This window comes from Haliotis cracherodii, unplaced genomic scaffold, assembly GCF_022045235.1.
Source record: "Haliotis cracherodii isolate W230 unplaced genomic scaffold, xgHalCrac1.p SCAF_8, whole genome shotgun sequence".
Classification (NCBI taxonomy): Eukaryota; Metazoa; Mollusca; class Gastropoda; order Lepetellida; family Haliotidae; genus Haliotis; species Haliotis cracherodii.
The window spans coordinates 17,691,975-17,704,912 of NW_027266341.1; the positions used below are offsets into that span (position 1 = coordinate 17,691,975).

The window sequence follows — 12,938 nt, forward strand, 5'->3', positions numbered from 1 at the left end:
AACAAACGAAAACATAGAAATTACTTTAAAGACAGCAACAATAAGATGTCATACCAATTATTTCACTAATGTGTACAACATTCTGCTGTCCGCACATTTTGCCTAAAATGTGCCTTGACACAAATGTACCTACAAAGAACCTAGTGGTGGTGTCATGGTCACTGAACACGTCTCGCACCTCAACCAATATCCGGTAAATTCACGGCAAATAACGTATTCGTCAATTCCCCTGTGTAATATTAACTATCATGGGCCACTGAAGAAGGTTTGCCACCAATAGCAATAAGTGAGTGAATTACGTTTAATGTCGCTTCCAACAGTATTCCAGTTATATCAATGCGTGTCGAGATTTAAGTCAGCTTTTACAACTTGCATGAAGTACTGGAGCCAAGTCTGACTGAGGTCAGGTGAGTTAAAATGAGTTTATCGTCGCGTTCGAGATTAATGCATGCACGTGTGATTAGTGCGTATGTATGTGGCTGCTTGTACAGGTCGGGACCCAATACAGGTTGTATATAGGTAGTCCACTGAGATCCCATGCGGTTGTTTAACATGGATAACCCACTTAGACACAGTATACCGACTCCGAGCCGACCATTCATTGTTTTAGACCCTTAATGCCCATCGACATGCAGAGTAACCATCGTTTAATGCCTTTTGGTAGGACTCGACCGGGGATCGAACCACAGACCTTCCGCTCTCCGGGCAAACGATCTATCCACTACACCATCGAGGCAGTGTACACTTTGAACACAAGTCCTATCTCAATGAATGAGTGAGTGAGGTCTTCGCTGAAATTTACTGTTAAACCAAGGCTAATACGCAGAGATAATCTGGTATTTGAACTGACAATTAGTGAGTGAGTGAATGAGTATGTATGTTATACCACTTTTAGCAATATCACGGCGTAGGACACCAGAAAAGGGTTTCCCACATTGTACCCGTGTGAAGAATAGAACCTGGGCCTTCGGTGTGAGAAGCGAATGCTTTGACCACTAGGCCACCCGACTGCCCCATAATTAGTAGACCCAGCAGGCACTTTTAAGTGACACAACTTATCACAGCGAATCGCGACATCTATCACAACGAAGAGTCCTTTCAGAGCCCCTAACACAGAATCCCGACTTTCATCCGATAATTTACTGAATTTATTCAAAAACGTAATTATTTCCGAAATATGCACCCCACACCCGCAATTACTTACGAGAAGGGCCTGTCGTCGTGGTACTTACCTACGTAAATGTCCGCTTGTCCCCTGTAGCTGTGAGCTCCGTCTGTGGACACTGCTACCGTCACTGACCCTCTCTGTGTCAGTCTCGGCACTGGACACTTCAACCTCATGGAGTTAAACCTGAACCCCTGGGAGGTTACTGCACTCTCACCGCTTCCGAACCGACACACGACAGCCACGTCCGGGTCCATACACGGACCGGATATGTCCAGTAGCTCACCCCCTAACATCCCGACAACTGTGGGAAGAATCTGCAAGTTCCCTGACAATGAGAGCAGTAAAGAGGGTGAGAGGTGGAGCTAAACGTTGTGGTCTCTAGAAAACATGTCATGACTGTGCCTCAAGCATAAAGACCACTACCGACCCATACCATCAGGATTCGAAACAAGTGAGTGAGTGAATGTTGTTTTAAGTCGGTCATATTCCGGCCATATCCGGCGTGTCTAAGCCTGACTTGTTTGTTGTCTAACGCCACACGCAGCAATTTTTCAGCGATATATCGGCAGCCTGGAAATGGTTCTGAACATACAACAAGTGGGTAATATCATGAGTAGCGTCCCATACTACAGGGGTATGACACAAGTAATCACGTCCCCGAGCATGACACTACTTTCAAATTGAGTCGCCCCTCGTGACAAGCATGAGTGGTGGTGACCCATTCTAATTCGGGTCCCTTTGAGTAACACAGTTTGAACATTGGAGAGTTTTGTTACATCTTAACCTAAGATACTGCAACGACCTAATTCTACTGTCAGAACATCCACCTCTTTCGATGGTATATTTTGAAACCCTAAATATTCTCATTCGGGGCTCTTTGAGTAACACCGTTTGAACGTTGTGGGGTTTTGTTTTCACGGGTGAGAATAGTTTATTGCAGTTGAAATGTGATAAACACAATATTAATCGTAATGTCACTGACATCAAAACTAGCAACTACATTGCGTTTGACTTTGTATAGTTTCAATGAAGTTTAAGTACGTCATAAACTAAGATGCGGCAACGTCTTACTTCTACTGTCAGAACATCCGCCTCGTTCGATGGTATCTTTTGAAACCCTAAATATGAATCTTCCCGTGACGTCACTTCCTATTTTCCTGGGAAGGTCTTGGGGACTACATCCGGTACACACTGGCGTCCACCCGACGCCATGCCCTCCGTTTATGCCAGCCTAGGGAAGTAAGAGTGCAGTAGCGTCTTAAACAAGTCAAAACAGTAAAACCACACTATCAACCACACAAAATAAAACACAATCCCTCTTGGCATCACATCTTGGGCACCGGTGGTCAAGTCGTTCAAGGCGCCCGAACTCGACGTACAGAGTTGAGGCCCTTACTTGTGCCAGGCACCTATGACGGTGTGTTCGTTTGTTAGCTTTGTTGAATTATGGTAAGGATCTAAGGTCAGCATCAGTTTGTCCTCACCTCCCACATTGGGTGCCACGCCGTGACGTAAATATGAGCCGCAAAAATCCATTATCATGCCAAATAATTGTTAAAAGCAGAGTCGGTTGCACTGTTCCGACTATATTTTATGAGCACGTGTTTATGAATCACTGTCAAATAGATGATATCAGGTGTTCGCGAAAAGATGAGCCCATCCCTTCCAACCGGTGGCACCCGTCACAAACACATGCAAGGGCAAAACATTTATTCACGTGAAACAAAAACAGGAACATATGGAACAATAGGGAATTGCATCAGGTATCATTTTTTATCATGAACCCGTTCCCGTCCTTCCACATTCATTCACTCACTCAGTCACTCGCGCCACTGAATCCTCTAAATAGCGGTATTTTGTCAGGTTGTAATGTGTCTACGTATGTGTTGAGTGCCGTAACCTCCCTTCCAACTCACTTGGTAATACGGTTTAAAGGGAACATCCTCCCACAGATAGTTGAAGATGACAAATGTGTGCATCGGACAGGCAACCAAGACTAACTGGAATGTGGCGCTCTGAAATGAATAAGGGTACAGGTGAAGTATTCATTTTCAAAATTGTATATTTCATTGTATGAGCACGGCATCTGCTCATTGTTTATCAATTTGATTTTGCATTCGCTAATCATAGACACGTTCCGCTATCTCAACATTATTATGAGATATATATATACATAATAATGTTGAGATAGCGGATGTTGAGGAATATATATGGTGAATGTAAGTTTGATATTAGGGTTGTAAGTGGTTTATGAGGAATGTAAGTTATATACGAGGAGTGTAGGTCATATACGAGGAGTGTAAGTCATATACGAGGAGTGTAAGTCATATACGAGGAGTGTAAGTTGTATACGAGGATTGTTAGTCATATACGAGGAGTGTAAGTCATATACGAGGAGCGTGGGTCATATACGAGGAGTGTAGGTCATATACGAGGAGGGTAGGTCATATACGAGGAGTGTAAGTTATATACGAGGAGTGTAAGTCATATACGAGGAGTGTAAGTCATATACGGGGAGTGTAAGTCATATACGAGGAGAGTAAGTGATATACGGGGAGTGTAAGTGATATACGAGGAGTGTAGGTCATATACGAGGAGAGTAAGTTAAATACGAGGAGTGTAAGTCATATACGAGGAGTGTAGGTTATATACGAGGAGAGTAAGTCAAATACGAGGAACGTAAATAAAACCCGCAAACCCTTTCCACATTCATAATAAATATCTACCCAAAACAGTCGAATTGACGATTCCGACTATATTATGAGCATGTATTTAGGAATCACTATCAAATAGTGATGATACGAGGTGTTCCCGAAAAGGTAAGTGAATCCTGCCAAACCGGTGGCACCCTTCACAGACACATTTAAAGGCAAGTCAATTATTCATCTGAAAAAAGACGGGAACATACGTACAATTCAGGGCTTCAGGGAGAAATGTCCTCTACGCGTCTACCATTAAACTTTTTGAAAGCTTTACTGAGGCCTTGGATGTAATGTTCGATTGTACCTTAAAAGTTGTGAAATGTAAACACCAAGGGCTGGTACTGCAGGAATATTGCTCGACATAAAGGAAAAGTTGACTATTGGAAAGTTGAAGTTATCCCTCTTTCTATGCCTTCCTGTGGAGATTGATTTATCCCTCTGAATCTAAATATGACACAAATGAAGCGGTCTCACTGGTCTCCTTATTTTTCTGGTTCTGGAGGGTAAATGGGTAAATGGTTAAATCAGGTAATTAAGTTGATGCTTATTGAACGATATCAGATCATCGATAGACGTGAAGATTAAGCTTAACTTCTTGGTGTCCATGGGGATGCTTTTATTACTTCTTGCCTAGATGCCTTACCCCCAAACTCATCATAGATGTTATCAATGAGTAAATCAAACATTGTACATGTTGTTTTCTCAGTAAACTCCAGAAGGCATTTGCTTTCATTTTTGACAAATTGTCCAGAACTTCTGAAGATAGATATGAAACTATATCTATGGTCACCACGTTTTGTAACGTTATATGTGAGGAATGTAAGTTGTATATGAGGAATTAAAGAGTTATACGTTTTATTCACAAATTTCGGGTAAACTTACTTAAAGCCCCAACAGTGCGAGTAATATACAGGTGTCCATTTAATATGCATCTTCCCGAGTCAAGGAAGTTAACTGACTATCAAAGGACTTTTAAATAAATTAACTCCCTTGCCTCGGGATGATGTTTAATCTGATGTTTGCGTATCAACGCAGACAAAAGTAGCTGTAATGGACTTCGCAAAAACATTCCTTAAACATGAAAAGATTCCATAAGCCTCCACAAAACCACCAATGGCAGAGCGGTCAGTCAGTCGGTTCGAAGTTTCATCAACAAAAAAGAAATGCTTAAATTATCTAATCACGTCCTAAATTATATGTTTTGTTTGTTTCGCACCGCAGTCAGCGATTGTCCAGCCATTTTTCGCGAATATTTATGTCTGGGTCAAAAACGAAAGGTTGGTATAATGGACGTCCCTACATTGTTTTAAATTGCTTATGGCATACACGTAAATAATCTTACCATGACTACCTCTGAAAAGAGTGTCTGTGTATTAATGTACTCTAGTGTAGGATATACAAATGAATGTATGTATATCAGTGTGGGATATATAAATGCATGTACGTACATCAGTGTGGGATATATAATGAATGTACTTACATCAGTGTGGGAGGATATGTAAGTGAATGTACGTACATCAGTGTGGGATATATAAATGCATGTACGTACATCGGTGTGTGTTATAGCATGACTGTACGTACATCAGTGTGTGTTATATAAATGAATGTACGTACATCAGTGTGTGTTATATAAATGAATGTACGTACATCAGTGTGTGTTATATAAATGCATGTACGTACATCAGTGTGTGTTATAGCATGACTGTACGTACATCAGTGTGTGTTATATGAATGAATGTACGTACATCAGTGTGTGTTATAGCATGACTGTACGTACATCAGTGTGTGTTATATAAATGAATGTACGTACATCAGTGTGTGTTATATAAATGAATGTACGTACATCAATGTTGGATGTATAAATGCATGTACTTACATCAGTGTGTGTTATTAAAATGAATGTACGTGCATCAGTGTGTGTTATATAAATGAATGTACGTACATCAGTGTGTGTTATAGCATGACTGTACGTACATCAGTGTGTGTTATATAAATGAATGTATGTACACCAGTGTGTGTTATATAAATGAATGCATGTACATCAGTGTGGTATATATAAATGCACGTACTTACATCAGTGTGGGATATATAAATGAATGTACGAACATCACACAGTGTGAGTTATTAAAATGAATGTACGCACACCAGTGTGGGATATATAAATGCATGTACGTACATCAGTATGGGATATATAAATGCATGTACGTACATCAGTATGGGATATATAAATGCATGTACGTACATCAGTGTGTGTTATATAAATGAATGTACGTAGATCAGTGTGTGTTATATAAATGAATGTATGTACATCAGTGTGGGATATATAAATGCATGTACGTACATCAGTGTGAGATATATAAATGAATGTACTTACATCAGTGTGGGATATATAAATGAATGTACGTGGGAGGTAGATACATTAATGTACGTACATCAGTGTGGCATATATAAATGAGTGTACGTACATCAGTGTGGCATATATAAATGAGTGTACGTACATCAGTGGGAAGTATATAAATGAGTGTACGTACATCAGTGTGGCATATATAAATGAGTGTACGTACATCAGTGGGAAGTATATAAATCATTGTACGTACACCAGTGTGGCATATATAAATGATTGTACGTACTCCACTGTGTGATACAGAAACGCATCTACGTACATCAGTGTGGGATATAGCATGACTGTACGTTCCTCTATGTGTGTTATATAATGAATGTATGTACATCAGTGTTGCATATATAAATGAATGTACGTACATCAGTGTGGCATACATAAATGAGTGTACGTACATCAGTGGGAAGTATATAAATGAATGTACGTACATCAGTGTGGCATACATAAATAGAGAATACTACACTCATTCTCGTTAGATACCATTTTTACGAAACGAGTGGACTTTCTATGGTATCTGACCGAGCGAAAGCGAGGTCAGATACCATAGAAAGTTCACGAGTTTCGTAAAAATTGTATCTAACGAGAATGAGTGTGGTATTTTATTTATTACCCACGTTAAATATATATTTAAGTGTAAATACATAACAACTTTCGTTCGTTGACAGACCAAACTGAAACCGGTTGCAAAATCTGGTTGCGCATGAATATTGATATATGACCAAATATGGGCATTGTTGACATGTTTATGCATACGCATTAACAACATGCGCCTGCTGTTCTGTTTGCAAACAAACCAGCACCGACGCTCAAGATCCTTTTGGAAGAAAGTCTTCAACTTTTGGTAATTCAAGCGCCATGTTGTAAGTACGCAGGACACCGATAAGAAAATTTGAAATGTCACATTAGCGCCGCGCTTTGAATATCGGACCAACAGTCGGTCACACTGCCGGGGTCCTGTCTGTGCAATCAAAATGGTTCGGTTTCCTTGATCTATCAGCTGAATTTATATCATGTTCGTACCATTTTGGAAGAGGGATTTCAGACTGTTCGCCAAAGACATTCATGTTAACTGTACCACCCTTTACTGAAGACGTGAAAATCAACAAACTCAAGTCTGCTTGCATGTCAGTGACAGCTTCGAACGATCGAAGGGCAAGGTCGCCACCGGAATAAGAAAAGACAACCGCGATCCACTCACAGCGTTTTACGCTAGAGATAGGGAATGTTACTGTTCACATTTGGGATGTTTGGGGCCACAAAATCAGAAGTCAGGCACACTTCCACGGAGTTTTCGAATGATTTTTATCGGAACTGTGAACTTTAAGTGATCTGGTCGTGCTGTCGTGTTCGTTCATTCATGAACAACACCTACCGAAACAGCGCCACAAAATACGCTTCAAAGGGGACACCGATGGCACAACCGGATCATCCCAAGTAAGTCTAGATATCTGTCCAGATAGTTTAAACAGACTTCATTTCACCACGCTTATCCTTTTACGTTAAATCAAATTGAAAGTTGCGAAAATGGTCGGGTGCGTCACGCTCAAGGGACGCGCTCGATCGGCAGTCGTACATTGTAAATCGATTTATAGATCTAGCTCGATTATACGTCTGTAGGAGCTCTATGCATAACTTATATTGAATGCAAGCCGAATTTGATGCGTGTGACTATCTTGTTTGGTTTAATAAAGTGTTTGTAAATATCTCTCGTTCTCATGAATTTCTTCAGTTCTGCCTTGTAATCGCAAAATGAATGACGTCTCGCGATTTTTTATGAATGAAAAAAGTAGTCCCGATGTGACAGAGGTCACGGTTATCCAATCAAAACGAATAAAACAAGGTCAACCTTGTACGACACACGTGTGACGTACGGATTTAGTATCTTACCACCTGTATCTTCACCACGTGGGTAATAAATGAGTGTACGTACATCAGTGGGAAGTATATAAATGACTGTACGTACATCAGTGTGGCATATATAAATGAGTGTACGTACATCAGTGAGAAGTATATAAATGATTGTACGTACACCAGTGTGGCATATATAAATGAGTGTACGTACATCAGTGGGAAGTATATAAATGAATGTACGTACATCAGTGTGGCATATATAAATGATTGTACGTACATCAGTGGGAAGTATATAAATGATTGTACGTACACCAGTGTGGCATATATAAATGAGTGTACGTACATCAGTGGGAAGTATATAAATGAATGTACGTACATCAGTGTGGCATATATAAATGATTGTACGTACACCAGTGTGGCATATATAAATGAATGTACGTACATCAGTGGGAAGAATATAAATGATTGTACGTACACCAGTGTGGCATATATAAATGAGTGTACGTACATCAGTGGGGAGTATATAAATGATTGTACGTACACCAGTGTGGCATATATAAATGAATGTACGTACTCCACTGTGTGATACAGAAACGCATCTACTTACATCAGTGTGTGATATAACATGACTGTACGTACATCAGTGTGTGTTATATAAATGAATGTATATTCACCAGTGTAGGACAAATACATGTATACGTACCTTACAAGGATTGCTTCTAATCCCAGTACAAGGTCCGTTTTCTACTTGTGACTTATCCGTGACATTTTCCCACGTCACAACCAGAGCCAGGTCAGGTACGAAGCTGCCGGTGCCAACTGTAGCATTCAGCATGTAGTTCTGTAGTTCCGTCAAGAAGCTCTGGCTCGAGTTAGTAAATACCAATCTGTAGTAGATGTTTCCCTGGTACTCGTTCGTGATGTGTTCTCCGTCGAAGTAAAATGGCGCAAGGAAAGGGAAATCCAGGTTGACGTCACGAGCTCCTTCTTTGAAAATAAAATGTTCGTATTTCACGTTGGCGTCGAATCCGACAAAGCCGTCCTCTGTTACCTGCATAAACAGAATACATGTCAGTATGATTTATGTGGTATGAAATCTAGACCGTTGTTATAGCAATGAGTGAGGGGGAGAAGGGGGAAACGACAAAAATTAACTGCACACATTGTAATTATGTGAATCGAAACCGGGTGTTCGTCGTGACGGGTGAACGCTTTAACCATTAGGCTAACCCGCCACATCTGCTTTAATAATATCTGGGGATGAAGAGAGCATGATAAACGTAAACGTCGGGTAGCCTAGTGGTTATAGCATCGCATCGTCACGCCGACGATCCGGGTTCGATTCCCTACATGCGTGATCTTTGCTCAAATGTAACTTGCTCTTTGGCAGGATGTACACACCATGCTTATGGTAATGTTTCCAAAAAATATTATCCAATTACAAAGTTAACAATTTTCTCAATATACCACGGTAAGAATCTCATATTTTCATTCTTTCAGTAACATGCGAAAGCTGGCATTATTCGTCTTATAGATGTGCATGACAGCCTACAGTTTTCCGGAACCTTTGAAGTACTCACATAGGCGGTGTTGTATTTCCTGCCATAGAAGTTGACGTTGTAACCGAGGTAGAGTGGGAGGTTGCTGTCTGTCTCCAAGAGTTGATCCCCCGCCTCCGACCCATATGGGTACAGAGGGAGCTTGGGGCTAGGTGTCTGACCAGCTGGATGAAAGAGGGTTTCAAATATAGTCTGGTTCAAAATTATTGGGAATTTTAATGTCATATTCAAGGAAGCATACATAAAATATCAATATTGACAAGTGTTTAAAAATAGGTATGGCCAAAGGGAAGCAACACTTCTTCACTTCTTAGAAGTTGCAAATTAGAGTTATCTCCCTTGATTATGGAGCAGACGACTTTTCCTGATATATGTCAGAAATGAGTGCAGAGGAGAAAAGAAGGTTGATTCTACAGCTCCATGATGTAGGCATCACTGATGCTGCTACATTAGCAAAGAGCACAGATACTCCTCTTTCTACAGTGTATAGAGTTAAGAAGAATATTGAGAATGGTTCAGGAATTGAGCACAGAAAAGGAGTGGGGAGACCTCGAAAACTGGTGTTTGGTGATTGTGTGAGACTGGGTATTTTGGCTTCTAAAAACAGAAGGGCGAGTATTTCAAATATCAAACATGAAATGGTAAATAGAGGGACAGTAAATGTATCCAAATCTACAGTAAGAAGAAATTTGATTGAACTTGGATACGAAAAAAAGAAAGGAATTGCCTCTCCGCTCTTGAAACAAGAACACAAGGAAAGACGTGTAGAGTTGTGTTGGGCGCATGAAAACTTTGACTGGAACAGTGTTATTTTCACAGATGAGAGCTCTGTATGGGTGTATCCTAACAATGTTAAAATGTAGACTAAATGTCATTCCGTTCCATTGTACCAGAAACCAAAGTACAGTCCGAAGTTTCATGTTTGGGGAGGGATATCTTCACTTGGAACGACGCCCATGTGTGTCTTTGAGGGTAATTTAACCAGTGAAAGGCATACAGACATTTTGGAAGCTCACCTGATCCCAAATGCAGATGTTTTTAGGGAAATACCTGGATTTTGCAACAGGATAATGACCCCAAACACACCGCAAGACATGCGCAGCAGTGGTTGAGGACAACAATGTGACCGTTTTGGACTGGCCTAGCTACAGCCCGGACTTAAATCCTATAGAAAATGTGTGGGGACTCATGAAGGAGTCGGTGAACCAAAAGGGATTGACAAAAGTTGATGACATGGAGAGCAAGGTGGTGCGATATTGGGACTCTCTCACACACGAGACTCTAACCTCCCTCATAGGAGGTATGCCCAATCGTATAAAACTGTGTTTGGAAGCAAATGGTGGTCTGATAAAATATTGATGTTACTGTGATGTGATTAAAGAACATACATCGTCCCTAACATGTTTTGCTCAGTATATTACAGCTGCAGGAAAAAACATTTACACATATTTCAATCCCACAAAATATGTACGAACATGTGAGCTTCGAAAGTGTCATATTCTGGTCACACATTGGCCCAGAACAGCATGTGGTGTAACCCTTTAGCATGTGGTGTAACCCTTTAGCATGTGGTGTAACCCTCTAGCATGTGGTGTAACCCTTTAGCATGTGGTGTAACCCTTTAGCATGTGGTGTCACCCTCTAGCATGTGTTGTAACCCTTTAGCATGTTGTGTAACCCTTTAGCATGTGGTGTAACCCTCTAGCATGTGGTGTAACCCTCTAGCATGTGTTGTAACCCTCTAGCATGTGGTGTAACCCTCTAGCATGTGGTGTAACCCTTTAGCATGTGGTGTAACCCTCTAGCATGTGTTGTAACCCTCTAGCATATGTTGTAACCCTTTAGCATGTGGTGTAACGCTCTAGCAAGTATTGCAACCCATTTGCATGTGGTGTAACCCTTTAGCATGTGGTGTAACCCTCTAGCATGTGTTGTAACCCTTTAGCATGTGGTTTAACCCTCTAGCATGTGGTGTAACCCATTTGCATGTGGTGTAACCCTCTAGCATGTGGTGTAACCCTCTAGCATGTGTTGTAACCCTTTAGCATGTGGTGTAACCCTTTAGCATGTGGTGTAACCCTGTAGCATGTGTTGTAACCCTTTAGCATGTGGTGTAACCCTTTATCATGTGGTGTTACCCTTTAGCTTGTGATGTAACCCTTCAGCATGTGGTGTGACCCTTATGCACGTGCCACAACCCTTTAGCATGTGGTGCAACCCTTCACCATGTGCTGTAAGCCGCCACTATGTGGTGCAACCCATTTGCATGTGGTGTAACCCTTCAATATGTGGTGCAACCCTTCAGCATGTGGTGTAACCCTTTAGCTTGTGATGTAACCTTTCAGCATATTGTACAATCCTCCAGCATGTGGTACAACCCTTTAGCATGTGCTGTAACCCTTTAGCATGTGGTTCAACCCTTCAGCGTGTGGTGTAACCCTCTAGCATGTGTTGTAACCCTCTAGCATGTGGTGTAACCCTTTAGCATGTGGTGTAACCCTTTAGCATGTGGTGTAACCCTGTAGCAAGTGTTGCAACCCATTTGCATGTGGTGTAACCCTCTAGCATGTGGTGTCACCCTCTAGCATGTGTTGTAACCCTTTAGCATGTGGTGTAACCCTCTAGCATGTGTTGTAACCCATTTGCATGTGGTGTAACCCTTTAGCATGTGGTGTAACCCTCTAGCATGTGTTGTAACCTTTTAGCATGTGGTGTAACCCTCTAGCATGTGGTGTAACCCATTTGCATGTGGTGTAACCCTTTAGCATGTGTTGTAACCCTCTAGCATGTGTTGTAACCCTTTAGCATGTGTTGTAACCCTTTAGCATGTGGTGTAACCCTCTAGCATGTGTTGTAACCCTTTAGCATGTGTTGTAACCCTTTAGCATGTGGTGTTACCCTTTAGCTTGTGATGTAACCCTTCAGCATGTGGTGTGACCCTTATGCACGTGCCACAACCCTTTAGCATGTGGTGCAACCCTTCACCATGTGCTGTAAGCCGCCACTATGTGGTGCAACCCATTTGCATGTGGTGTAACCCTTCAATATGTGGTGCAACCCTTCAGCATGTGGTGTAACCCTTTAGCTTGTGATGTAACCTTTCAGCATATTGTACAATCCTCCAGCATGTGGTACAACCCTTTAGCATGTGCTGTAACCCTTTAGCATGTGGTTCAACCCTTCAGCGTGTGGTGTAACCCTCTAGCATGTGTTGTAACCCTCTAGCATGTGGTGTAACCCTTTAGCATGTGGTGTAACCC

At 41.4% G+C, this 12,938-nt stretch overlaps 1 protein-coding gene across 2 annotated transcripts in view; it reads right to left on the minus strand.

Moving 5' to 3' along the window:
- Positions 1-12,938, minus strand: part of LOC139449892 (sushi domain-containing protein 2-like) — a 37,147-nt gene that overhangs the window by 17,483 nt on the left and 6,726 nt on the right. For both annotated transcript variants that reach the window (XM_071231480.1, XM_071231481.1), the window contains exons 2-6: positions 9,700-9,842; positions 8,823-9,170; positions 3,085-3,183; positions 2,240-2,399; positions 1,233-1,493 (exon numbers count right to left, since the gene is read on the minus strand). In XM_071231480.1, the coding sequence (XP_071087581.1) occupies positions 1,233-1,493; positions 2,240-2,399; positions 3,085-3,183; positions 8,823-9,170; positions 9,700-9,842 (1,011 nt within the window). The remainder of the gene's footprint in view (positions 1-1,232; positions 1,494-2,239; positions 2,400-3,084; positions 3,184-8,822; positions 9,171-9,699; positions 9,843-12,938) is intronic.